Here is a 27,854-nt window from a genome sequence, read left to right on the forward strand (position 1 = left end):
TTCTTAGCCACATACCCCTGTTCTATGATTTTTTTTTTTTTTGGCTCTGTATTGGCTCACATTTTCCTTATATAAATGAATTTAAAAGGGAAACTTTATATTACAATTGGAAACAGAAAACCAGCACAACTTGCCAAAAATAGAAGAAATACGTATATGCATGTGTGTATGTGTGTGTGTGTGTGTGTATGTGTGTGTGTGTGTGTGTGTGTGTGTGTGAAACAAAGCAATGCTATCCAATTCACGTTGGATACTTCTGCCTTTTTTCTTTGTTTGAAACAGAAGATGAGCAAGTATTAGAGCGATGTGAAGGACAAGCTAGCCCCAAACTGAAGTTTCCCTCCTGGAAGCGATCTGAAGGGTTAGAAGGGAATTGGGAAGGGAAATCACTCCCCATGATGTGATTCAGTGTAATCTAGCGCCATATTCCCCCGTCAGGAGCCACTCATGGGACGTGTGAGGAAACACTGGCCCAGTCTGATATGCCGCCCACTCCAGGCTGCTTGAAGCTCTTGGCAACGTCGCCACGGGGTGGGCTAAGCCTTGCTTCTGTTCTTTCACCACCGGGAAATTTAATGCTACCCTGGAGGGGCCTGTTCCATGGCTGGACTCTTTTTGAGATGTATCAGGCAGTCACTGGGCCCAAGTGGGTTTAGCTTCGCTCCTTGGAATCAAGCAGAAAAGTCAAGTCCTTCTTCTAACTTATCTCTCTCCAAACGTGATTAAAAGTGGGGCCTCTATGAGTTACAGCCCCCTGGGTGGAATCCTGGGTCCACGACGTGCTATCTCGCTGTCTTTGGGTAAGGGACTTAACCTCACTGGGCCTCAGTTTCTTCATCCGATAAATGGGAACAATAACAGTACCTCCTTTGTGTGGCTTGAGAACTAGACCAGTGAGTGCGATGGAGACTTAGAACAGCGCCTGGCACATAGTAAGCGCTCAGCAAGTGTCTGCTTTTGCTGTTTTCTGTAGTCAGGGACTGTGGGCTTCTCATCCTCCTTTACCTTCTTCTGGCTCAGAAGGCGGAGGACTCGGGTTCCAGCTTCAGCTCAATGTCTGACCGATGATGAGAACTCAGGCCACCCTTGGGCGCTCCCTGGGCCTTCGTTTCTTTCTACATCTGGAAACTGAGGGCAGTGGGCTCCGTGGCTCTTACGTCCCTCCTCCAGCTCTAGCTGATTTGGGCAGAGAGGAAATACCAGATGAGAGGATGGGGGACCATAATATCCGTGTCTGCCACTGTGTGCCATGGGAAAACGATCTAGGCTGCTTTTCTCCTTTTAAATTTCCCTTCCTTCCATCTTTTCTTTTCTTTTCTTTTCTTTTCTTTTCTTTTCTTTTCTTTTCTTTTCTTTTCTTTTCTTTTCTTTTCTTTCTTTCTTTCTTCCTTCCTTCCTTCCTTCCTTCCTTCCTTCCTTCCTTCCTTCCTTTTAAGATTTATTTACTTCTTTGACAGAGAGAGAGAATGAATGGGGGGAAGGACAGGGCGGGGGGAGGGAATCCTCGAGCAGACTCCCCACTGAGCACAGGGCTCAATCCCAGGACCCCAAGATCATGACCTGAGCTGAAATCAAGAGTCAGACGCTCAACTAACTAAGCCACTCAGGTGCCTCTCCAGTTTCTCTTCCAAAACATGATTTTGGGGAGTGAGACAGGACAGCTCATGGATTCCTGGTGGTATTAAAAAAGGGGGGGCAGAAATAAGACTGAGGTATTAGGAAAAGCAGATTTGTGTAGCTTTAACCAAATCCAACAGATGGGATGACATAAAAAAAAATCACGATCTCCTTAATTTATCAAGCTCCCTTGAAAGATGATGATACTAATAGTTGTGAACACTTCCTGAGTCCTTGTCAGGCACCAGCTGTCTCATGTGTGTGGTCCCATTTGATCCCCAACTGTGTACAAGGCGACAGTAGCTGCTGTAAGGAAGGAACCCAGAGACGTCTATGGATTAGCAAGGACCGTGGATTCACAGCGTAGCAATGTCTTGTTTGCTCATATAACGGTGGATGGCAGCTCTCCTCCACCCGGTGATTCGGGGACCAGGCAGTTTCCACATTGTGACTCTACCACTTCCCAGGGTCTCGGAGCCCTCGGGATCTAGGTGCCAGAGAAAAGCAAAGGCATGCCCACTTCCTCAAAGCCCTCTCCAGGAAGGGCCAAGCACCGCTCACACTTTCCAGGTAGAACCAGTCACGTGACCCCACCAGGATGCAGTCTGTTGGAAAATATCATGCCTGGCTAGGCGGCCACTTCCTAGCAATGACCCCGAACTACAGAAGGAGTAGCACAATTTTTGGGGGATAGCCAGCTGTTTCTGTCACACCTTCTGCGGTAAAAAGGACAATCATGCCCATTTTACAGATGAGGAAACTAAGACCCAGAGTGTCTGGGCTGGGTCATGGAGCTTGTAAGTGGCAGGGCTGGGACTTCGATTCAGGACTCTGTGAGTTCAGAGCTCTTGCTTTCAACTACTATGGTATTAATGTAAAATTAGCATTTAGGTTCTTCCAGCTATAAGAAGTTCTTTAGAATAGTTCTTTCCCTACGGTTTACCCACAGCGCCTGGAATGCCCGAGCAAGGTGTGTCTGGAGACCATGGTGATGAGGTCATGATGCCAGGCGGGATTTCAGCCTCCAGTATTTTATCCACTTGGAGAAATGATAATCCCCAGAAAGTTGACCCACATTTTGGACTCCTGCCAGAAATCAAGGCATGGTACCATCTGTAAGAGAGAAATAAATCAAAATATCATCAGCAGATAAGTGTGTACCATCTGCTGCCCTGTCAGTTGAACTGGCAGAGGCCTCTGGAGAATTCCAAGGGAGTGCTTGCCAAGGCTCTGCTGCCAGCCTGGAGAGCGAGAGGAGAAGCTTCGCACAAGGTCTGCTGGCATTTTTCTTTATTCTCTGATCTTGGAGCTGAATTCCTTGAATCCAGCCAGCGAAGGTGTGTGAACTTTTGCCCTTGCCAAACAGTTAAAATTATTTCTCATCGGCCATGGTTCTTGGGGGCTAGGACCAGCTCTTCTGTGCCCTCCTAGCAAGTCGAAAGCACTTGCTATAGAGAAAAACTAGCCACGCATCTACCAGGAGGTCGGGTTCCATGGAGTCTGGGTCTCAGAACCACACTCAGAATCAGCCAAGTTTGGGTCCGTTGGCTGGGCATCTGCAAATGTGGTCACATCCTGGTGGCTGCTGATTTCTCCTGCCACCTGTAGAGTCCTCTTTGGAGGGCATCTGGGACTTCCCTTAGGAAGAATGGAGTTTTCTAGAACCTGCTTGTTTTGCCAGGAGGCAGTCGTGGCCGAATGCAAAGGCTCCGCTGAGCCGGCTGCGTTGGAATCCTGGCTCCCACCACTGGCTGAGTGAACTTGGACAAGTTACTCGGTCTTCCTGTGCCTCAGTTTCTTCATCAGTAAAAGTGGGGATGGTAGTTTGCAAAGCTCTCTGGACCTGGCACGAAGCACGTGCACTATAAAGGTTAGCAAATATTTGTTGGCCGGCTTCGCGAGGCCAGCGTGACTGCCTCTCTCTCACCAGTCCCCTCCCCATGGGTCCCCCTGATGCCGCTCCCCACCCTGCCCTCCGCAGAAACCTCGACTACACCATCTGGTGGGGTATGGAGTTAAGTCACGATCCTCAGACTTGGGATCTGGGGACCCGGCCAAGGATGCTGGTCTCCCCAGCGCCCCTCCCACTTGCTGCCCATCTTCCCGCTGCCAGCCAGACCTGGACTCCTGCGTGTTCACGCCAAGGGCAACTTGGCCGACCCTCAGCGCTCCACAGACCTTCGCCAGCCTTGGGCATCTGCTTCTGGCCACCTCCCTGCATTCTGCCTGTGCCCCTGCCAGCTTTCCTCCACCTGCCCAGGGCGAGGTTGCACCATTACGGCCTCCTGCTTCTGGCTTGGGAAGACTTCCCAGCTCTCCCCGGGAAGAGCACAATGTGTCTCTAACCCACGATCCAGAGAAGGACTCAGAAATCAAAAATGGCTCCTATTTACAGAGCCAAGCACAGGGCAGGTGTTTCCACGCACTCTCCTGTTTTCCTCCTTTTCACAAGCCTAGAAGGCAGGTGGCCGCTGACTTCCATTTGGCAGGTGAGGAAAAGGGTCCGAAAGGTAAAGTCACTCTCCGAGGTCACATGACTAAGAAGAGGCAGAAGAGGGATTTGAACTCATGTCTTCTGGCTTCTGAGCCCCGACACTTCCATTTGCCTCTGAAGAGCACCCCTTTTCAAGGACGGAGCTTTGGGAACTTTGACGAGTGACAGTGGCGCTCTTCTGCAGATGTCGTCTGGTGTAAATCCCAAGTGGAGATGTCTTGTTTGACCTTGTTTGGCCCACAAGCAACCCCACGAGGTGGAAATGACCACTCTTTACTGGCAACCCCCACCCCCCCAGGCAAACTAATAAAACCCTTCGTTCCCACACAGTCCCACAGCTAGCAGATGGCAGAGCTGGGAGTTGAACTCGGGTCCCTCTGCCATCAGAGCCCAGGCTTTTCACCAGGGAGCACGCCCTGCTGGCTCCGCTCGCCGTTGCCACAGCCTGGCCTTTTCCTCAAGTAGACTGGACCCGGAGGAGGGACGGCAGGGCGAGTTTCCTGGCATCAGGCGGGAGTGGTGAGCTGGAGCGGAGGCGGCTGTGACCTGGCCGGTTGTGTCCACGCTGGATTCCTGGAAGCCTCGTTTCTGCCGGGGCCGTGTGCCAGGTGCTGCCGTTGGTGCGGGATCGATGTGCCCACGGACAGGCTCCAGCCGCTGTGCTGAAGGCAATTTCTGAGGCTTCCCCCCTCCCTGTCCTTAGCTCAGCCGGGTCCCTGCAGACAGTGGGTCAGAAGCAGTCAGCAGTGAGGGCGGGTCAGGGCCTCTCGGGTTAGGTGTTTTATTCCCACACTGCAAAAAGCCACCAGCCCCATAAGGTGATGTCACAGAGTCTAGGAAGAAACGATCTTCCGTTTGTCTTTTCTGAGCAAGGGAGCAAACCCTTCAAAAAGACATTTAGACACAACTTCTGGGATTTGTTTCAAGATAACCCTATGGGGTGGGGGCTACGGGTGTAAAGAGGCAAGATTGGCCGTGGAGGGACAGTTTCCAAGCTGCGGGTGGGGACATGGGGCTCCTTGCACTAGTCTCTCTGCTTTTGTACAAGATGGGAATTTCCCATAATAAAATGTTTAAGAAGGACATTTCAGAGACACTGTTGAGGCCAAAAATCTCATCTGGCCATGGACTGTTCTGGGTCTTTATTCTGCTTCTGGACAAGTCAGTCCCTTGCATGATGGACAGAGCTTTGGAAAGACATGGAGCTGAGCCCACATCTTGATTCTGCCACTTCCTGGCTGTGTAACCTTGGCTACGTCGCTTTGCTTATGTGAGCCTCACTTTCTCATCTGTAAAATGGGGATAGATACTGACCTCATTCAATTGTGAGGAGTGCCAAGTACTCAGCATGGTGCTTGCCCTGGGCCCTCCTTGGGTCATTGGATCCCAGATCTTGGGCAACCTAAAACATTCTAGTTTCCACCTGCTGCTGGGGAGATCTGCCATTTACAGCCCCAAAGGGGGCCAAGCCGGAGGGGCCAAGCTGTGCCTGAAGTAGAGTGAGACAATATAATGAAAGATATTGTGATAAAATGCTGGGAATTCAGAGCAGGGAGACATCTTTTTTGGGGGGAGGGTAGGTGGTGGGTGAACAAAGCGGTCTTCTTGGTGGGGGTGTAGGGTGGGCACTGAGCTGGATCCTGAAGGCTAGGGATGGCTCCGGCATGGAGAAATGGAAGGAGAGAAGATGTGGAGATTGAGAGGTGGGAAAAATGTAAGGCTAAAAACTGGAACCCCCAGACACAAAGCAGCAGGAAAGGAGCGGGTGTCCATGCATCATGGCGGGCACGAGACTGGGTATGGCTGCCCAACGGGGTACCCCCTCTTTACTCAATAGTGAAGACACCCCTTTTCTGTTTGCCTCTCTTGTCTTAGATGGGCCCCGAGACACTCCAGCTGAGCTCAACTTCCTGTCTCACCTTTGCCTACAGGTGTCATGGTCACACCTGTAGGATTCTGCAGACTAGAATCCCCCATTTGGTGTGATTCTTGATAAAGGCAATTTATGAAATGCTCTTCCTTTATTTGTTAATCCACAATCATGTCTGGAGCCCCTGTTACTGTCTCAGGCCTTGAAGACACAGCAGCCAGTTTCTGATTGTTGTAGAGACACTGGGTGTTATTCAGAAGGCTGGGGAAAGCCCTTGTCTGGTGCAAGGATTTTGAGTGGCTGATAACATACCCTTTAACGTAAGAACAGAAGAGCCACAAGGGCAGGGACTTGTCTGTTCGTTCACTGTTGTATCCCCAACCCGCAGAACAGTGCCTGGCACATAGGAGACGCCCAATAAACGTTGGTTGAATACAATTGTATGAATACAAAGCACTGAGAGTGGGAATCTAAGAGAAGAATGTTTTTTTCAGGATCAAAATTAATTCAAACACATCCCCACATCACTGCTTGATGTGATTTGGATTCCCAGGATTCAGAGAGAGAGAGAGCGAGAGAGAAAGGAAGGGGGTGGGTAAGGAAGAGCGGGGAGTGGGGGAGAATTCTGCATTATTGCTTTCTTTCCGGGCATGCAGGCTCCAGCCTGCTACAGAATGCAGTCAGGCCCACGGTCCACACAGATCTGCTTGTGAATAACGCCCACAGCCGAGAAGTCCCTCATACATCCCGCAGGGGACCCCGACAATAAACAAATAACCAAACACACACACAAGATCATTTCAGATAGTGCTTGTGGTGATTGTGGAAGTCTGTCCTCCTGCCTCTCTGTGCCGGGATGGGGGGAGTGGAGGAGGGTTAGGGGGTGGGGTGGGTGGGGGGAGACTGCCCTCTGCAGATGGAACAGCCCCTGTGCCCTCTGGTTTCTCATTGGTTCTGGCCAGGGGGAGGAGCCAGTAGGAAATCAGAGGGTGGAAGCAGAGAAGGGTGAGGGTATATCCCCCACTCTCCTGCCTCACTTTCTCCCTGTTGAGGTTTTGACAGTGACGTGTTCCTCTAAGGAGTGTTCTCAAAAATGAGGTTCCCAGACCAGCAGCATCAGCAGCCCCTGGGAACTTGTTAGAAATGCAGATTCTTGGGCCCCTACCCCTGAATTCTGGTTCTGATGCTTGCTTCAGTGTGGCTGAGCTCCCAGTGCTTTCCCTTGCCTGCCCCCCTGGGCTGGGGGAGGGGAGCCGCTCCCCACTGTTGCTAGCTCCTCGTGCCTGTCCACCCTTCTGTGAATAGTCCCTTCACTCGGCTATCTTCAGTGAGCTCTTTCCAGGGTGCCGTTTGTTTCTTGCCAGGACCCTGACTGGTCTAGATGGCCAGGAGGTCACTTCATGTTCCTTTAGACAGGGCACACCCTCTCTAACTTACCTACTCCCCTCTGTCTTGCCTCAGTCACTGCCAGGCGTTGAGATCTCATGAGTTGGCCACCCTTGTGTTGGGGCCGGGTACCAAGCCCACCTATTGGCCACCTGCCTCAGGGCAAGGTGCAGTCATGAGGACCCCATACAGGATGTTCCCCTTCGAGGCTCTGTGGGTATGAATACGCACTCTCACTTTTTACAGGCAAGCAGTCTCCCATTCCTTTATTTCTCTAATCTAATGGGACTGAGCTTCCACTCTCCAAGGTAGGGAGAAATCCAGACCCCACATAATTGAGGCTCCCCACCAGCCTCTGGGTCATGGGAAGTCTTCAGAACTTTTGGGAGAGCCTTCTAGCTTTTTCTTGCCCTTCTTCTCCTTTCTGGCGATGGTTTTCTACCCCACAGGGGCCATGGGACCCTCGCTGGGGTGCAAGATTTTTGTCAAGCCTATGACCTCTGATCCTAATGTCCAGCTTTCTCAGGTTGGTTTCCAGGAAGGTCCTGACATCTCCTTAGGGGTCTGTGGAGGCTCTGCAGCTCATGGATCCCCAAAACACTTTCCCTGGGGTCTGCTGGCTTCACCCTCTTCCTGCACAAATTCCTTCTTTCTGTGTCCTCTCCAAAGTAGGGCAGCATTACCCTCCAGTGGACCTCTGGGAACACACTGGGTCTTTCGGGAACTCTCCTTCCTGGGGAGAAGATGCTCTCTTTCGCCTTCTCAATTCTTAGCAGCTCACCATGAGCCAAAGGGGATCAGAGTGAGAGGTAGCAGTGGGAGAAAGGGCATCTTCAAGGGGCAAAGATGAGGGAATTACCAGACAGTGCCCATGGGTCTGGGGGAGACAATGGTGCAGGCAGTGCAGGGCCGCACCCCGGGCACGGGCTCATAGGGGAACTAGACATCCCTGCGGCTGCCGCGTGACAGTGTGGACTCCTGCCTACTGAGCTGTCCTAGCTGTGCCACCTGGTGGTTGGCACCGCCCCTCCTGGTCCACCCTGTTAGAAGTACTATAGAAACACTAGCATCGGTGGTTTTCACTTTGTATAGATAGGGAAACTGAGGCACCAGAAGGTTCATGTTGAGTCATACATCTCGTAAGTGATGGAGCCAAGCTGAATCCAGGCGGGTCTGGCAATAGGGCTCCTGCTCTCAGCCCCACTTCCCACCTCCACCCACCACAATGGGGATCTGTGCATCAGTCCGATCTCCTCTCCATGAGACTGCAGAGGCCACGCCCCATGTTTCCTCTGAGTCCTGTTGGGTGACGACGATGATGATGACAGCCACCACTTCCTAAGCACCCACTCTGGTCTAGGCATCATGTCTAAGCTCTGTGGCCACGTTAAGTCTTTACAACGCCCCTATAGGTGCTGTACCCATTAAACAGTCAAGGAAATCAAGGCACAGAAATCACGTGGCAGGAAATGACAGGGCCAGGATTTGAACCCAGCTCTGCAGATCCCAGAACTTAGGCTTTTGGCCACTCTGCTACCCTGCCCCACAGACACTGTTGCTTGAAGGAGTGTCCATTGTGATACTATGATCCATCACTAAGATGGCCTACTATTGTTTTTCTAATGTTGAAAATAGATTTTTTTACAAGTCAGATTGGAGTGCCAGTCTCAGCCTAGCTGCATGCTGGAATCACCCGGGGAGTTTTTAAAACCCCACTGAACTTTAGGCCCCAAACCAATCAATTAAATCAGGGTCTCTGTGGGTGAGACGTGGGCTTCCGGGGGCTGAGAACCACTTAAATTGGATGAACTCTAGAATCCTTCCCAGCTTCATGTTCCATGTTTCACAGAAGGTACGCTGCCATCAGGTGGCAGTAACATGCCACAGCTCCATGATCTAATTGACAAGCCTCAGTCTGAAGATAAAGTGCTCGTCTCTAGTTTTATACCCCAATTAAATCTCTTAGTTAAACATATCAACTTAATGATAATTGACAAAGATGTTTTAAAGGCTACTTCTAAAAGCAATAAGACAATATGGTACAGTTTGACATCTTTCATACAAATGGTTAGCTAATTTTTATCATGAAGAACAGGGTTTGGAGAAAAAACTTCTTTCTGTGTTTGGATTCCAGTTATTAGACTTGTTGACCATTGAAACACCCAGTCTTCCTTATGTCATTACTATGATTTTTTCTTAGACGTCAGCATTGACCATCTCTGCTCAAACATCTTCCATTCAGTCTTGTCCACGTAGAAGGGTGAGAGTCATTTTATTTGGCCCCTTGTGGATTTTCCCTGTCTGCACGGGGCGGGGGTGGGGGAGTTGGTATGTTCTCAGGGGATTCCTTGCAGAATCGGGCAGCTCTACACAGTGGGAATGTCTGGCTGCAGTAGGAAGTTCTGACATAGCAAATTGGAACAGATAGCTGCAAAAATTTTAGGGCATGGAGTTTGGAGTTTACAGATCTGGACTGAGTCCTGCTCCATCGTTACTGGCTGTGTGGTCTTGAACAAATCACTGAAAGCTCAGAGGCTCAGTTGGAGTGTCTCTAAATGGGGATTCTCACAGCTACATCATCGCAGGTTATTATGGGATTAAAGGGAAGGCAAGCATACTTTTACAATAAAACCACCCAACAAACTAGGAATAGGAGGAATGTCCTCAACCTGATAAAGATTACCTATGAAAGCCTACGGCAAACATCATACTTAATGGTATAAGAATAAATGCTTTCTCCCTAAGATCGGGAACAAGACAAGGACGTTTGCACTTGCCACTTCTATTCCACATTATGCTGGAGGTTTTAACCAGAGCAACTAGGCAAGAAAAAGAAATAAAAGACATCAAGATTGGAAAGGAAGAGGTAAAACGATCTCTATTTGTGGATGGCATGATATCGTATATAGTAAATCCTAAGAATCTACTGAAAACTATTAGAACTTATAAGCAAGATTGCAGGGTACAAGGTCAATATACAAAAATTCATCATATTTTGATACCATAGCAATGAATAATCTGAAAATGGAATTAAGAAAACTATTCTATGTGCAATAGCATCAGAAAGAATAAAATTCTTAGGAATAAATCTAACAAAAGAAGTGCAAAACTTATACTCCATAAATTACGGAACATTACTGGAAGAAATTAAAGGGGGTCTAAATAAATGGAAATACATCCCATGTTCATGGATTGGAAAACTTAATATTATTAAGATGGCAATATTCCCGAAATTGATCTACAGACTCAGTGCCATCCCTATTAAAATTCCAACTGGCGGGGTGCCTGCTGGCTCAGTCAGTAGAGAATGCAATTCTTGATCTCTGCGTTGTAAGTTCAAGCCCCATGTTGGGTGTAGAGATTACTTAAAATAAAATTCTTTTTTTTTTAAAGATTTTTTATTTTTTATTTTATTCGACAGAGAGAGAGACAGCCAGCGAGAGAGGGAACACAAGCAGGGGGAGTGGGAGAGGAAGAAGCAGGCTCATAGCAGAAGAGCCTGATGTGGGGCTTGATCCCACAACGCCGGGATCACGCCCTGAGCCGAAGGCAGACGCCCAACCGCTGTGCCACCCAGGCGCCCCTAAAATAAAATTCTTAAAAGAAAAATCCAACCGGTTTTTTTCCCCCCAGAAAATGACAAGTTGATTTTAAAATCCATATGGAGTGGTGCCTGAATGGCTCAGTTGGTTAAGTGTCTGACTTGTGATTTCGGCTCAGGTCATGATCTCAGGATCGTGGGATTGAGCCCCATGTCAGGCTCTGTGCTCAGCGGGGAGTCTGCTGGAGATTTTCTCTCTCTCTCTCCCTCTGTCCCTCCCCCGCCCCAAATAAATAAATAAATCTTTAAAAAGACAAAATTCATATGGAAATGCAAGGGACCCAGAATAGCCAAAATCATCTTATAAATGAAAAGCAAAGTTGGAGAACTCACTCAATTTCAAAACTTACTATAAGCCTCAGTAATCAAAAACAGTGTGGTACCAGTATAAGGACAGGTTTATGGATCAATGGAATAGAATCGAGAGAACAAAGTAAACCTTCCCATTTGTAGTCAATTAATTTTTGGCAAGGGTGCCAAGGCAATTCAATGGGGGGAAAGAATAGCCTTTCAACAAATGAGGCTGGGGCAACTGGCTATCCACCTGCAAAAGAATGGAGCTGGCCACCTCTGGTACACCATACATGTAAGTCAGCATCAAACAGATAACACATGCAAAGGTAAGAGCTAAAATGATAGAACTCTTAGGAGAAAGAATAGATCTTCATGATGTTGGGTCAAAGTCTTCTGAGATATGACACAGAAGCACAAGCAACAACAGAGAAATAGATAAATTGAGCTGCATCAAAATTTAAAACTCTTTGCACTTGAAAGGACACCATCAAGAAAGTGGAAAGACTATTCACAGAATGGGACAAAATTCTCACAAGCTGGATATCTGATAAGGTATATGTATGCAGACTCTTGGAAGAACTCTCAGAACTCAATAATAAAATGAAAAAATAGTCCAATTAAAAATGGGCAAAGGATCTGAATAGACATTTCCCCGACGAGGCCATGTAAATGGCCAAGAAGCACATGGAAAGATGCTTCACATCACTAGTCATTAGGGCCATGCAAATCAAAACCACGATGAGATGCCGCTTCCCACCCGGAAGGATGCCTATGATATAAAAAAAGATACAATAACAAGTATTGACAAAGATGTGGAGAAATTGGAGCCCTCACACATTGCTAGTGGGAATATAAAGTGTTGTACCTACTTTGGAAAATAGTCTAGTAGTTCCCAGGAAGGTTAAATACAGAGTTTCCACATGACCCAGCGTTTCCACTCCTAGGTATGTACCTAAGAGAAATGAAAAGTTGTCCCCACAAAATCTTGTGCATGAATCTTGTCATCAATGGCCAAAAAGTGGAAACAAACCCAAAGTCCATTAACCAATGAGATAAACACAATGGGATGTATCCCTATGATGGAATATTATTCAGCCTTTAAAAAGGAACAAAGCACTGATTCATGCTACCACATGGATGATTCCAGAAAACATCATGCTCAGCGAAAGAAGCCAGACACAAAAGGCCACCTATTGTCTGATTCCGCTTATGTGAAATGTCCGGAATAGGCAAATCCATAGAGAAGGAAAATAGGTCAGGGGTCGCCCAGTGCCGGGAGGACAGGGGGCAATGGGACTGGCTGGTAAGAGGTATGGCGTTTCTTTTTGGGGGTAATGAACGTGTTCTAAAATGGAATATGGTGATGGTCACGCAATCTTGTGAATATACTAAGAATACACTAAACACCTTTAAATTGTATACTTTACATTGGTGAGTTGCATGGCATGTGAATCATAGCTCAGTAAAACTGTTTAAGAGAAGGCAAAATGCTTAGCACATCAGTCTTACATATTTTCAGGAGGCCGGTGGTGGTGGGAAGACACTGATGTGGGAGCCGGGAGACCCAGCGCTGTAGGGCCTCCTTCTCCCTCCTGTCTGGGGGCATGGAGCCAGGGCCCACAGTGCTCTTGTGGACCCATACAAAAGTTTTAATTTCTTCTAAAATCAGAAGAAAAAGATACATTTTTAGGTGAAGAAAAATTTTAATATATAATTTAATATATATATTTGTCTTTAGCCAATGCAAGTGTAAAATGTAATTTTTAATTTAATTTTTTTTAATTTAGGAAGGACCCCAACAGGCCAAAGTGCCAGGACCCACAAGGTCTGAACGTGGCCCTGGGTATTGGTCTGAATTTGACCATTAATGTTTTCTCTCTCCAGATTTTGAGAAAACGATGTAACATTAAAGAAAGTTTGAAACAATTCATTCAAATCCATCCATTCTAGCATGCCACCAATTCTTATGTTTTTATCCTCCTTTCTAGTTCTTGGCTATCAGCAAACATCTCTTTTAGTGGGTTCTAATCTTGGTACATCTGACTTGCCGTGTGGTCCCGGTTGGTCACTCAGTGGCCCCGAGCCTTATTTTCTTCATCTGTGAAGGGAGGTGAGGGTCCTGCGTCTCAGCATAGAGTCTGGGGAGGAAGCCGCAGGAGCCCCATCCAAGCCACCTGTGGCCTCGTGATTCTTTGGAAGGGGTGATGTGAGTAAGACAGGAGTCCGCTCCTTAGCTGAATCTCAAGACCCTTTGTGATCTGGCCCCCGCCTTCATTCTCAGCCTCATCTGCCAGCACACCCCTTGTCTGATTTGCATTTATATGGGGCTGGAAGGACGTTCAGGACCCCAAAGGGGCTTCCAGGGGCCTTCTTGGAGAACTTAGGAAGCTTCAAGCAGACACATGAATTGAGAATGCTGGAAGTTTCCAGATCTTTTTCACCTCCCAACTCTTATTGGTTCCATTTTGACACAAAATCTATATCCTTGATGGGATTAGCAGTAGAATCCTTAAACCTGGGGTTGCAAGCTGACCCTAAAGGTCATCCAATCTAGTGTCCCAGGGGCCGGCTGGGTGGCTTCCGTGAGGCTAGAGGGAAAGCAGCAGGGAGGGGCGGGGACTGTGGCTCAGGGCGCGTCCGCGTCTGAAGGGGGCAGCATCTGCCTGGCTCATGTGATAGTTGCTGTGTGGGCTGTGGGCCCAGCGCTTCTGGTTCTTCAGCTGGATTTGTAGGCAACATTTTCCCTCCGTCAGGATCCTGTATGTGCTACCTTTGTGACACAGGGCCTGGAGGCTGGGCCATCTTGCTCATCACAGTATCCTTCGTGGTCAGCACAGTGCCCAGCATCAAGGAGGCCCCAGAAGAGACTGAAAAGTTGCAGTTTCTTATAGGCCTAAAGTTTGGGTGTAAGACATTCATTCATTCCTTTGCTCATCTGTTTGTCCAATCACTCTTTTGTTTATTCATTGATACACTCTTTCAGCAAATATGTATTATGCACTCACTATGTACCAGACACTGTTTCAGGTGGTAGGGGTCCAGTAGAAAGAGAGATGGGCAGTCAGGGGAGGGACCTTTGGAATATTAAATAGATTAGCCAGCAAAGGCCTTCCTGAGAAGGTCACATCTGAGGAAGGTGATAAAAAAGAGGAAGGAAGGGTTAACCATTCAGCTATCTGAAGGAAAAATGCTTCAGGCAGAAATGGCAGTATGTGCAAAGGCCCTGAGGTAGGGGTGTACCTGGCATGTTTAAGGATCAGCAAGGAGGCCAATGTGGATGGAGCCCAGAGAGTGAGGTAGAAGCGTATAGGAGATAAGGTCAGGGAGTTGATGGCCTTGTCAGGCCACGGGGTGGACTTGGAGCATTCTGAACAGAGAAGGACATAATAATCCATCGTAGGTTATAACAGGATTCTCTGGCCACTGTGTGGAAAAGGGCAGAAACAGGGAGACCCAGGCAGAGGCTACTGCCCCAATCTAGGTGGGTGATGGTGGCTGGAGCTGCAGAGTGGGTGAGAAGTGGTCGGTTTCTGGATATACCGCCAAGCCAGAGCCACAGATCAGATGTGGAAGTATGAGACAAAGAGAGAAATCAAGGTTGATGCCAAGGTTTTGGCCCGAGCACACGGGATGGAGTTGCCATTTCCCGAGCTGGGTGCACACTGAGCATGTGGGGCGCGCCCTCATGGCGCTTACAACCTGTGGGCCATCCATCCAAGAGTATATGCAAAAAGTGGAATCCTAAGGTGACTGGGTGTCGGAGAGGGCCAGCGTGCCGTGAGAGCTCATAATAGGGGAAGCGTGGCCCCGGCAGGGGGAACAGCACATGTGAGGCCTCATGGTGGAGTGTCGGGGCTGAGTGCAGGGGTCCCCGTGAAGGAACTTGGGCTTCATTCTTTGGGAGGTCATCGGAGGGTTTGGGCAGGTGTGTGTATGCCTGTGTGCATGTGTGACGCGATCAGAGCCATGTGTCCGGAGAGTATCCCTCTGGCGGCGGTGGTGTGGAGGTCTGGGGAGCCCAGCGAGGGGTTGCCCTCATCCCTCTGGGTCTGGATGGCGTGGGGGCTGTGGAAAGGGCATGACGGCTTGGAGCAGGTGGGAGCCACCTGGCAGGATGGGTTGGATCAGGGGTGAGTGCGGAGGCGACCTCCCTGGTGCTGTTTAGCTCAGTTTGCAGATTCGCTGTCCGCAGTTTCCCCGGGGACATTGAGTTTCTGGGAATAAGAGTTAGAGGTGCTCGGGGCCCCACACCCTGGCTCGGTGTTGAAGCTCAGAGAAGGGGAGAGGCAAAAGCCTGAAGCTCTCACTTCCTCTCACATTCTGAAAACCCTTCTTTTCTTTTCGAAGGTGAAAAATGTCGCAGCTTCATTGACCTGGCCCCAGCATCGGAGAAGGGTAAGTGTGGCCCCCCCACTCAGGTGTGCAAGCCCAGTGCCCCTCAGAGACACTTCCTGCCCAGTGGCATGCCGCAGCCCCGTGAGGGTTTCTCCAGCAGCGCCCCTGGGCGATGGCTCCCCAGAGAACCATAATCTTGCCAAGCTCCGAGTTTCTCGAGCAGTTGGGGAGGGGAGAGAGGCAGGTGGAGGATCATCGTGTCCTTCCCCTGATCGGGGCGGTCCTGGAGTCATTACACTTTCATTTTCATCACTTCCGGCGTGCACCAGGATTTGGTGGGAAGAAGGACAGGTGTGCAGAAGTTGGGGTCAGGCTAGACCAGTGTGGGGGGCACTGCATCCAGCTGCAGGATTTGGCCTCAGGGGCAGGAAAACAGATGTCCCGTGTCTGTCACTGTCTGGTGCATGGGGCCCAAGAGCAGAGAATCTGACCCCTGGTGATTCGCGTGTGGGGCAAGCACAGCAGTTAGGACTAGGTTTAGCTGCAAGGAATGGTGGTCCATAAGAGCTGGCTTCAGAGGAGAAATGTGCATTGCTTTTATAAAGTTTGAAAGTAAGCAGTCTAGTGTGGCTCTGCTCCAGAACCTTGCCATCTCCACCATCTCCGTGGTTTTGCCTTCATGGTGTAAGACGGCAGCTGGTGCTCCAGCTGTCACACCTGCCTTCCAGGCAGCAGCTTAGAGGGGGAAAGGAGAAAGGGCAAAGCTTGCGTGTCAACTCCAAGGTTTCTAGACTGGTGCTCCAGCTGTCACACCTGCCTTCCAGGCAGCAGCTTAGAGGGGGCAAAGGAGAAAGGGCAAAGCTTGCGTGTCAACTCCAACGTTTCTAGAAGTTGCCCACAGCACCTGCTCATGTCTCCTTGGCCAGAACTTGGTCTCAGGGCCAGACTCAGCTGCAAGGGAGGCTGGGAAATGAGGCTGTTATCCTGGCAACCATGTGCTCAGCTAAGTCAGAGGCTTTATTATTAAGGGAGAGCAAGAGAGCAGATGCTGGAAGATGTGCTGCCAAAGGAATGTAGGGTCTTGGCCGCCTCTCCACCCGCCTCCCCCTTTCCGCCAAGGAGGACAGCGGCCAGGAGAGAGCAGGTATGCTGGTGTCTTCAAACAGCCTGGAGACTAGGAGAGTGCTCTGGTTCTGGGTGTCAGGGTGGGGAAACTGAGGCAGAAATCCAGTCCTCACATCTGTCCCAACAGGGGGGAATCTCTGTGTGCCTGGCTCAGGAGAAATCCTTTAGTCCAGGGCTTGTGGATACTCACGCCCCCTGCTGGTGGGTCCCTGCAGTGTCTGGAGGGTCAGGGACCCGGAGGGCGGGCCTCTGACCCATCCCGGGTGTTGGCAGAGGGGGCTCCGCGGGGGGGCCATGTGTCATGGAGGCCGGTGATGTTCGTGTCTCGCAGACACTGTCCCCTTGGTGAGCTCCGTGAGACGGGGACCCTCAGGGCCAGCCACTCCCTGCTGATCAGACTTTCCGCGGGGCGGGTGGGGTGGCAGGTGGCTGTCTCCTCAGTTTCCTCCCCGGCTTCCCAGCGACCGTGCCCCGTTTGGCTGCTACAGGCGGCCATCCCTGAAGTTTGGAGCTGAGCATCTGGGCCCCGGTTTCTAAGCTGCGGTCAAGAGGCGCGAGGAATACTATCGCTAATGCATGGGGGATGCGCGCTGAGCGGCAGTCCCTGCGTGCCCCGCACTGTGTTCCCAGCGCGAACTGAGGAGCCCCCCCACAACCCTGTGAGGAGGGGGCTGACAAACTCACCCCGCTGCCAGATGAGGAATCTGAGCCTTACACACATGAAGCCACCTCAGTGTCCCTTCTCATGCGGGGCAGAGCCCAGGCTTCAGACTCCTCTGTTGTCCCGCGTCTTCTAAGCCTGTCCCTGGAGGCAGACCCTCGCCAACGCTCAGCCGATAACCCCCAAGACCTCGGAGCTCCGGGGCCACCTGTGCTGCCCCTCTGGCTTCCAGGCAGCACGGCCCGTGTGTGCACACGTCAGCGTGTGTGCGTGTTGGGTTGAGGGGGAGCGTATGCATGCACGAGCAGGTGCACGCGGGTCTCCTGTGTGGAGTGAGAGGTGGTGGTGGCTGAGCTTGCACACGCGCGTGCCTGTGTGAGTATGTATGTGCTCGTGTGCCCGGCTGAGCCTGTGCATGGAGGAGGAGGGCGTGTCCAAGTGCAAGCATGCATATGTGTGCACGTGTGAGCGTGTACGGATGTGTACACGTGTGTCCATGTTCGGTGGCACGTGGGTCACTCGTCCTCCTCCTGGAGACATTTGACCTTTATTCCTGCTTCTTTTATGAGGACCGAGGGCCCCAGAGAGATTGTATCTTTGTGTTTTACTGGCCTTGTGATTTTTCTTTCCGGGCTTGGCGGCCACGCCACGGCCCTTCTGGCTGTGTATATAAAAACGTTTATAAGGAGGCTGAGTGGGCTGGCTTTGCCGCCAAGTGGCAGGACGATGTTCACGTACTCACTGCCTGTCGAACACTTCAGCTGTCCCTTGGATCGGTGGGGTTCGTCACGCAGGCCCCCGACCTGGCCCTCCGGACATGCGTGCGGGACTGTGGTGCTCGTGGGTCCATCCCCGTGCTCACCTCTCACTGTGATGGTCCGTCTCACAGATGAGGCCCCCGAGCCACGGAGATGGAGTGTGTGGTTCGAGGCCACACGGGGTGTCTGGGGCTGGTGTTTGAGCCCAGGTGTGTTCTTTCCCAAAGCACACTCTTCTTCTGCATTCTTGTCCCTGCGCCCGCTCCCTCTGTGCCTTACCTTCTGGTCTGCCCGATATGGTAATAATCGTGGCACTCGCGCTAACTGGCTTTGCACAGTGCTTACCGCGTGCCGGGCACTGTTCTGAGACCTTTACACACACTGGCTCATTTAAATCCTCCTTTTACAGGTGAGGAAACTGAGGCATAGCACGTTAATTGACTTGCTTGAGGTCAAGTTAGGATGCTGGGATTTGAACCTGAGCAACTGGGCTCTTAAATGCCTGGTTCTTCTGCTGAAAAGCTAGGCTTTCCAAGACTCTGTGAAAGTGTGTGTGTGTGTGTGTGTGTGTGTGTGTGCACTTGTGTGAGCGTGTGATGTGTGATTCTTCCCCTTCCTCCTTCACCGAGACCTCTGAGCTGAGTTCAGGGTGTTCTCAGATAGTGCTCTCCTTCTTTCCTTGACCTCCTTCCACCTGGCAAGCCATGGTCATGCTTCCAAGGCCCTTTGCAAACGGCACCCCCTCTTTGCCATTTTTTCCAACAACCTCTCACCCCTTACTTCCTGACCCTGTCCCCTGGAAAAATATTTGTCATCAGTATTTTTACCATGGCACGCGTTTTTCTTCGTTTGTACCTGACCATTGTAGTTTTGTACTTCTCATGGGAAATATCTTTTTGTTTTATACTAGCCTAAGCCACATCCATTTTTCATCTGGATTCCTGCCACAATCTCTTAACTGCTTACCTCCTTCCATTCTTGCCCCCTGATTCACTCGTGCCAGAATGATGTTTTTAAAGCATAAGTCATCTCATGTGAATCCCTGTTTAAAGCCCTCCCTTGGCTTCTGTCTCACTCAGAGAAAAAGCGAATGTTCTCACTATGGCCTGTGAGGTCTGTGGGATCCGGCCCCAAACTTCTGGGTCTTCATCTCCTGCCATCTCCCCTCTCTCCCCACACTCCACCTCCCCCAAATCCTGTTTCGTGAGTTGGCCAAATGAGTGTGTGCCTCAGGGCCTTTGCACGTGTCATTTTCTGCTCCCGGAACACTGTTCTCTCAGTTCTCTGCACAGCTGGTTCCTCCTCGTCATTCAGGTTTCGGTTCAAATGTCACAGCCCCAGGGAAGCCTTCCTAGAAGCATCTCCTTGTCACAGCCCTTCCTCCTGCCAAGTCCCTCTCCACCCCTGCACGTCACTTATTCCTGCCTGCTTACCTGATGAACAGAGGGTCAGCTCCACGAGGGCAGGGGTTTGTCTCCTTTGTAACTCACTGTGTCCCTAGTGCCCAGGAGCAAAGCCTGGTGCTGTAGGGGCCCCACAACACCTGTTGAATGGATGAAAAATAAACATGGATTTTAACAGTATACACTCTAATTATAAAAATTATAATGAACCTCAAATGCATAAATGAGAAATAAAAGGTCTCTTCTGAGCCCACTGCATATTCCCTAATAAGGGTTTGGTTCATTAGCCCTTGAAGATGATGGATAGATAGATAGATAGATAGATGCATATATATACATCTATACTTATATATAAAATCATGAGTTGCTTTTCATATCAATACATAAAACCACCCTCATCTTCTGGAACAGCTATGAAATATTCCATCACGTAGAGACAATTCGTGTAAGCAGTTCTCTTGCTGGATACTGTGATTGTGCCCCCACTCCCCTGCAGGCCTTCAGTATCAGAGCTGAATAATAGTAACTGGTACGCACGTCCTCCTTCTTCACAGGGCTGGGGCCCTCTGAGGATAGCAGTGGTTTCTTATTTACCTCCGGGCCTCGGGGGTCCAGCCCAGCCCTGGAGCTGCACTGGTGGAATAGTGGCTTGAGACTTGAACGAAGGCTGTGGGAAGCAGAGGAGGAGGGCGACTTAAAGATGCTTGAGCAATTTATGAAGATGAAATGTGCAAATGCAGAGAAACAGCAGCGTCCATATGTTGTGAACTTGATAGTGAAAATGTAGAGGGAACGCTCCTCATGCTTTCTTGTCTTCCTCTTCCCTGTCTCTTGAAATCTCAGTCTCTTATTCACTGGGCAGGATTCTCCTACCAAGCAATTGTGACCAACTGGGTAGTCTTCAAACCTATTGTACTGGTCAGCAACATCCACCGTAATGCTGCGTAACAAGCCATCCCGGAGCTCAGGGGCGTTCTGCATTTATTTTTTGCTGACATGTTTGTGGGTTGACTTGGTTGTAGGTTGTCTTGGTTCCAGGATGTAGTCTGGGTTCAGTCACGTCTGTTCCATGTGAGTTCACTCTGGGGGCCAGGTAGAGGGGACAGAAATGCAAGGTGGCAGGACACCTGGGTGGCTCAGTTGGTTAAGGGTCTGACTTTGGCTGGGATCATGATCTCGGGGTCCTGGGATGGAGCCCCACGATGGGCTCCTCACTCAGCAGGGAGTCTGCTTGTCTCTCTCCCTCTGTCCCTCCTCCCGTTCGTGCTCTCCCTCTCTCTCTCTCAAATAAATAAATACAGTCTTAAAAAAAAAAAAAGAAATGCAAGGTGGCTAACGGCACAAGCACATGTTAGACCTTTGCTTACATGGCGTCTGCTAACACCCCACTGGCTAAAGCAAGTCACGTGGCTGCGTCCAACATCAATGAGGCAAGAAATACACTGAGCTCAGGCTTCAAGGATGGTTGGCAGCTGGTGGTGCTGGAATTGGCTCAGCTGGATTTCTGGGGGTATGTGTGCATGGACCTCGCTGATTTGCTGCTCACAGTCTCCCCGGTCGTTGTCTTCCCAAAGTGACCTATTTATTTCTCCACGAGGGACCTAAACGTTTGGGTGGGTTCCCTTGCCGAGCACCAACTGAACGGCCTCTGCGTGCCAGTCATTCTCACACATGCCTTTCAGTTAGACAAACGTTTCCTTAGCACCTACTGCACGGCAGGCTCTGGGCTAGGCACTGGGGCTGCAAAGATGAATGAGGCGGAAGTCCCCGCCCCACCCGTGTGGGAGACAGCTAAGGAAATGCTTAGCAGGCATGGTGGAAGGGCTCCGGCAGAGGAAGGAAGAACCCACCCCTGCACTGGGAGAGGCAGGAGGGATGTGATTCTGCCACCCGAGATCCCTGCAAAGAGTCCAGGAAGATGTCTGGGTTTTCCTCCCTTTACACTATTAACAGGATACCCTGATAAGGATCGGTTCCAAGGTACCAGTCAAGGTGTGATGTGGGGAATGTCCCCAGTTCCTAACCCCCAGTTTGGAGCTTTCCCTTACGGGGTCCATGGGGCTTTCACTGTGAATGAATGAAAAATGAATGAGCGAATGAATGAATGAGCTAATTGAGCCTCCCGTGATTTATAGCCGTCATCAAGCCGTGCGGATATCCTCCTGCCTGCTCTTCCTTAGTGCCCATCAACACACACCATGGAATTCGATTCCGCAAGGGGGGCGAACAGTCTACAGCTGCTCACGGCAGCACGGATTTGGGCAAAAGAAGCCAGATTCAGGAGAATAAATACTGTATGATTCCATTTATATAAAGCTGGAAAACAGGCAAAATGAGGCCGCGCTGTGAGAAGGCAGGACAGGGGTCGGCCGCGAAGACTGAAGGGGGCCCGCCGTGCAGAGGGCGCCGGCAGCTGGCGGTGTTCGATTCTTGGTCTGGGTGCTAGTTACATGGATGTGTTCAGTTTATGAAAATTCATCAAGCCCTATACTTGTGATAGATGCACTTTTTCTGTCTGTATGTAGAAAGAAAGTAGAAAGTAAAGTAAAGAGAAAGTAAAACAAAAATTTCCCACACTGAATTCTAAACGATCCTTCTAAAGTGGAAAATCCAATGGTATCAGGATTCTGCTTGAACCCTTTCCCTGGCTCCCAAACTTAAATACGCCGGGATATTTTAACATGGTGTTCACGGTCCTCTGTGATCTGTCTGGAGCTAGTCTGACTTTTTCATTCCATTTCCTACCATCCCTGACAGGGACCCTGGGCTCCAGCCCTGCCTTCCCCCTCGAATACACTTCCCTCAAGCTCCCCATCATCTTTCATACCTCTGTGCCTTTGCATATGCTGTTCCCTCTGCCTACCTGCCTTTACCACCTCTTGTGTGCCTTGGAAAACTTCTATTTATCTTTCAAAACCCAGCTTAGACATACCCTCTTCTTTTCTCTTTTCTTTCTTTCTTTCTTTCTTGAGAGAGAGAGCGAGCGCATGAGAGAGAGCAAGGGGGGAGGAGAAGAGGGACAGAGAAAATCCTAAGCAGGCTGCACGCCCAATGCAGGGCTTGATCTCATGACCCTGAGATCACGACCTGAGCCGAGATCAAGAGTCAGAGGCTCAACCCATATATGACTTTTTCTGAAAAGCCACCCCGAACCCAGAGATACTTATGGTGACTGGTCGTATTAGGACCCATCACTCTGTGTTGAGATCATCTTCTCCATCAGACTGGACACTCCCTGAGGACAGACACTGGGTCTTGTCCTTCCAATGGCTCCTGTGCCTCAGCTAGGTGGGGTTGGCACACAGCAAGAATTTAGTAAAGGTTTGTGGAAGGAGGGGAGGGAGGGAAGGAAGGAGGGAGGAAGGAAGGAGGGAGGAAGGAAGGAAGGAAGGAAGGAAGGAAGGAAGGGGCGAGCAGGGGCCTGTTATAGACCCTGGGTGGCCCATTTGTGTTTGGAAACCTGGACTCTGATTCGGGAGGCTGTGGTCTCCTCTAACCGCCCCCCCCCCCCCCCCNGGGCTGAGCTGCGTTAGTCACCCCTGCTCCCCGCTTCTGTTTCCCAGCTGGATTTCTGGCAGCCACCAGCTGGCAGGTTTTTGCGAAACAATCTCCAAAGCTTGTAGGTTTCATTTGTTTAATATTTCAGGGATGTGTAACAACGTGGTGGCTCCGTGGCCACAATCCTGAGTCTTGCCTGAGTCATTTCTCACTTCGGTTTCTATAATAGTCTCTTGTTGGTTCCCTCAACCTCTCTGTTCTGCGCCTGAAATCGATTTACAATTCTGCTGCTCACTTAATTTATTTAGTGCATTTTATTGATTTATGTCACAGACCTGAAACATGCATAGATCAGAACACGCTGGGCAGGGGAAGGGAGAGGACAACGAGCCCTCCCAGCTGCCCAAGAGCTGCCATTGGAGCTCCACGCGGGTCAGCCTGCTGGCCGCAGCCCCAGCACGCCGGGCGGCCAGCCTATCCTGTGCCTGTGTGTGAATCCTGGGCGATCTTTTCACTCTGTCCACCTAGGCACCTCTCTGTCAGCCCTCCCTTGCCCCCAGACTGCATCAGCTACTTCTGCTTCAAGTTACCGGGAACATACCTGTGGTCCGAGGCCCGACACAACAAGAGGTCTGATTTTTTCATCCTGTGAGACGGAGACTTCGGGACACAAAGAGGCAGGAGACCAGCCCCAGTAGTTGACCCGTCCATTGTTCCCTCCCACCTGCCATTCCCAGACATTGAGATAATTCTTGTAGCCCTTTGGCTGAGGGTGGGACTCATCAATCATCTGAATGGCCCTGGTCCATTTGCGGGGGCAGCAGAGCTCTGGAATCCTATAGAAAGAGATCATTTCCTGGCCATTCTCAATAAACTAACAACGCAGGCCAGCCCCCTCAGTGTCATTTAATTCCTGGAGGCAGGGTAGACTGCAGCCTCGCTTTCAGGGAGGGGCCTCCGTGACTTTGCCCACCTTGCCTCAGGCCAGTGGGTGGCATTCCTTGGTGTTAGGCTGTGTGCCAGGAGCCGGGACACTGAGGGGAGTCACCCCCAGCTTCTGCTCTTGAAGAGCCTTCTAGTGGGGGACAGATGGGGAGGACAGTCACATCTATGGGCCTGGGGCCCAGACGGGTGGCCAGAGGGCTGCAGAAGGGGCTGATGACAGTCTGGCCGGGCTGTGGGGAGAGGTGCCACGTGGGGAGGATCTGGAAGGATGAATGGCGTTCCTTCCAGTGCATAAGGGGCCCAGGGGCTGTTGTTCTGGGTAGGATGAATGGCATGTGCAAAAGGGTCCACGTGGCCGATGCACAATAGTCATTTACTGAATGACTAAAGAGTAGAAGGAACGTAGAGCCCAGAGAGGTTAAGCGCCTTGCTCAAGGTCACACAGCAAGTTTAGGTGAGAGTCAGGCTCACTCTCCAGGCTTCTGAGGTCTTTTAGCAGCACCCCGCCCCCCTTCCGGCCCCCCAGTCCTTTCTCCTCCCACCCATCCCTCCCACGACCCTCCAGCGTCGTTTTCTCCAGCAGTGCACAGGTCTCTGTCACCTCCCTCATTCTGAACTGCTAGTTCTGTCACTTTCTGTTCTGAAATTCTGGATTTCTCTAATTACGTGCCCTTAAGAAAGGTGTTTAAATCCCGATGCCTGGTGGAGGACTGCTCCTGGAGATCACAACATCTAGTAATTGCTTTATTGCTCTAATTCCAATTATTCCAGATTATCTTTCCAGGTAATTAGCTGTCTGGGCAGTCTCGCCCGCTCACTCTCTCAGAGAGCGTCATATTAACCCCAAACGGTGACCAGCTTTCATGTTTCATAATTGGAAACAGTTTCTCCATGGTGAGAAGACTCGCTTAAGTGTAAACAGTGGTAATTTAAATTTCTAAATGACTCTGTAGTCTTACCATCCTTTGGTGGGAGAAATGAGCTCGGACGCTTCAATCCAGCCCTTTGCCTGTCTGAGCAGGGGTTTCAGCATGGGGGGGGGGCAGGGCTTGCTGAGCTGCACGGGGCCTGTGGAATGTGAAGGATGCTGGCTCCTTTCCATAACCCAGAAAAGTCTTCCCATCGGCTGGTTCTTTCTGGACCTGTCCCCAGAATGGAATTTACAACGAGGCCCTTCTCTTTGGCCCAGGACTTGCATTTGCAAAGAGCTTTAACTTTAGCCACACAAAGATTCCTTCAAATGAAGTTAGACAAACAGCTATAAATTGAGTTCACCACGTTCAGTTGGGCAGGTTACTCACTGTGCAACTCTGGGGGTCATGATTCATATTACAGTCTATGTGAATAGCATAGGGTTGGGCAGTGCACATCCTGTACAACTGTATGTGGGGGCCAGGGATACATAGACAGGGTTAAAAGAAGACAACATTCAACATACTGTCTATACCTACATCTCATTGCTGCATCACACTGCCTGGTATAAGCTGGGAATTTGTGACCCTATTTTGTTGTGTTTCCTTTGTTTTAATCAATATAATTTAATTGGTATAATTTAGGAAGAGTGAATCGCACAGGTTTTAAACGTACAATTCACTGAGTTTCAGGAAATACATACATGTGTATAACCCAGACCCCTGTCAAGATATAGAAGCAGTGTCATGGGCATGTGACTTATACAATCACAGAAGGTCCCATGCACAGAAGGGACTCACATTTGGTTAAATGTTCCAGGGTCACTATCCTGAAATTCTTAATAATTTTTTTTAAGTAGGCTCCACGCCCAGCATGGAGCCCAACATGGGGCCTGAACTCACAACTCTGAGATCAAGGCCCAAGCTGAGATCAAGAGTCAGATGTTTAATCAGACTGAGCCACCCAGGAACTCCAATAATTTTTTTAACAAGAGATCCTGATTTTTCATCTTGCACTACTTTCCCAGTTTGGGCTGTGTACTGCCCCCCGCCCCATAGAGTCACTTACTGTTTCTCTTTACACTGATTCATTTAGAAAGTCTAACTTTTTAAGCCTCATCCTGAGTAAGGATACCTATCAACTCATGGTTTTTGTGTGCCGAGTTATTCTTTCCAAGCTGCTTTAGAATAAACAATACCCCCCCATTTCCCCCCCCTTTTTGCCAACATGACAGACCCAGCAGATCCCCCAACAACTTGCTGAGGTTTGTGTTGCTGGGACACCAAGTCATGGGTGGGGAAACTGAGGCCCAGAGAGATTAAGTCATTTTATCCAAGACCATATGTGTTGTGATGCTTCACCGTTCCACTTACTGCCTCAAAATGAGCTACTGAAATAGAAAAGAATCGTAAAGCTAGTCACGACTGGGAAGGACTGAGGTCTAGTGAGAGGGAAGGACAAGTTAAGTGTTGGCCAGATGGGACTGGAGAGGAAGAAAGGGCTGCCACGCCGCATGGGTTGTCACTTGTGGCTCCCCAGGGGCTCACACTGCATGCGCCTGTCTCTGCTTCCTTCTCGTGACATCTCCAGTTCCAAGAAAGGGGCCCAAATGTCCCAGTTGAAAGGGCGCAGAGAGCTGATCTCACCAGAGAGCCCATTTTGCAGATGGGGAAACTGAGACCCCAAGAAAAAACTCTGTGACTGAATGGGTTGAGTATAGTGAGTATACCTACTGCGTACTCTAAGAAATGGGCTCGCCGCTCTGGGGCATCTTCCTCCAGGCCAGCCCTGGCAATGCAGTGAGCATGCATTGAGCGCCTGCTGCATACCAGTCCCTTCTAGGCACGTCATACCATTTAATCCTTGCAACAGCCTGCCGAGTAGGTATTATTACTACCACCCCGCCTTCCAGGACAGGAAGCTGAGGCTGCGATAGGTTAAGAAACCTGCTTTCGGTCCAGCCAGTGGCAGAGCTGGGATTTAAATGCAGAGTTTCTAAGCTCGGTGTTAATGTGGCGTGTGGGCTCTGGATTCAAATCCTGCCTCTGTCTTACTAGCTGTGGACGGGGGGCACGCTGCTCATCCTCTTTATGGCTCAGTTTCTTCATGTCTAAAATGGGGATAATAGCATCTGCTTTGCGGAACTCTCCTGAGAATGGAATAATCCATGTGAGGGGTTGATGCCTGGTCTGGCTCAGTCAACGCCGGCTTGAATGTTCCATTGTGTTTTCCCCATCTCCTGGGTTTAGCCCAGCCAGCAAGAAAGCTCACTTGGAAAGTAACTCAATTTGCATCGATTTCTACTTGAGTAACTTATTGAATAATGCACAGAATTCCATTCACTGCTAGATATTTCCACACCCCTTGTTTCACTTAATTCTTTCAACAGCCCTTTAGAATAGGTGCTATGAGTTCCGGTTTATAGCCAAGGAAACAGAGAAGACGAGCAATTTGCCTGAGGTCACACAGTGAAGTGATGCATCCATCAGTCCCGTGCTGTTTCTGCCACACCTCACAGGTCTTCCCACTCTGCCTGGTGCCTCCTGGCTCCTCTTCTGCTCCTCAGGCCCAGAAAGTTCCTTGGTTGGCCTTGTTGTGTGTTCTGAGCCAGCCAGGCGGCCCCCTTGGCTCACAGCTGTCGGGGACTGCGTGGCAGCTGAGGGGACCCACGGCAGCTCCTGCTCCCGGCACCCTCTGCTCCTCATGCATCCCATCTGCTGGCTTCTGCAGCCTCTCATTTGCAACCATCTGCCGGGCTCCCCGGAGGCTCTGCGAAGGCCTGGGATGTAACACAGAACCCCCCACAAATATGCCGCCTTTTGCAGGCGTGAGGAGCAGAAGGCTGTAAGCCTCTGAAACCCTACCCATGCCCCGAAGCCACTAGGAACCTACAAACCCAAGAGAGAAGCCCTTTCAAAAGGAATGTTCTAGAAGGCTGACGCTCCTGCCAGATTT

The 27,854-nt window shown here is 50.2% G+C and overlaps 1 protein-coding gene across 1 annotated transcript in view; it reads left to right on the plus strand.

The window, feature by feature from the left end:
- The window catches only part of GSG1L (GSG1 like), a 214,068-nt gene that overhangs the window by 66,520 nt on the left and 119,694 nt on the right, over positions 1-27,854 (plus strand). Inside the window, 1 exon segment of the mRNA XM_040635173.1 lies at positions 15,610-15,657. Within this exon segment, the coding sequence (XP_040491107.1) occupies positions 15,610-15,657 (48 nt within the window).

Source organism: Ursus maritimus, unplaced genomic scaffold, assembly GCF_017311325.1.
Source record: "Ursus maritimus isolate PB19 unplaced genomic scaffold, ASM1731132v1 scaffold_2, whole genome shotgun sequence".
In the NCBI taxonomy this organism is placed as follows: domain Eukaryota; kingdom Metazoa; phylum Chordata; class Mammalia; order Carnivora; family Ursidae; genus Ursus; species Ursus maritimus.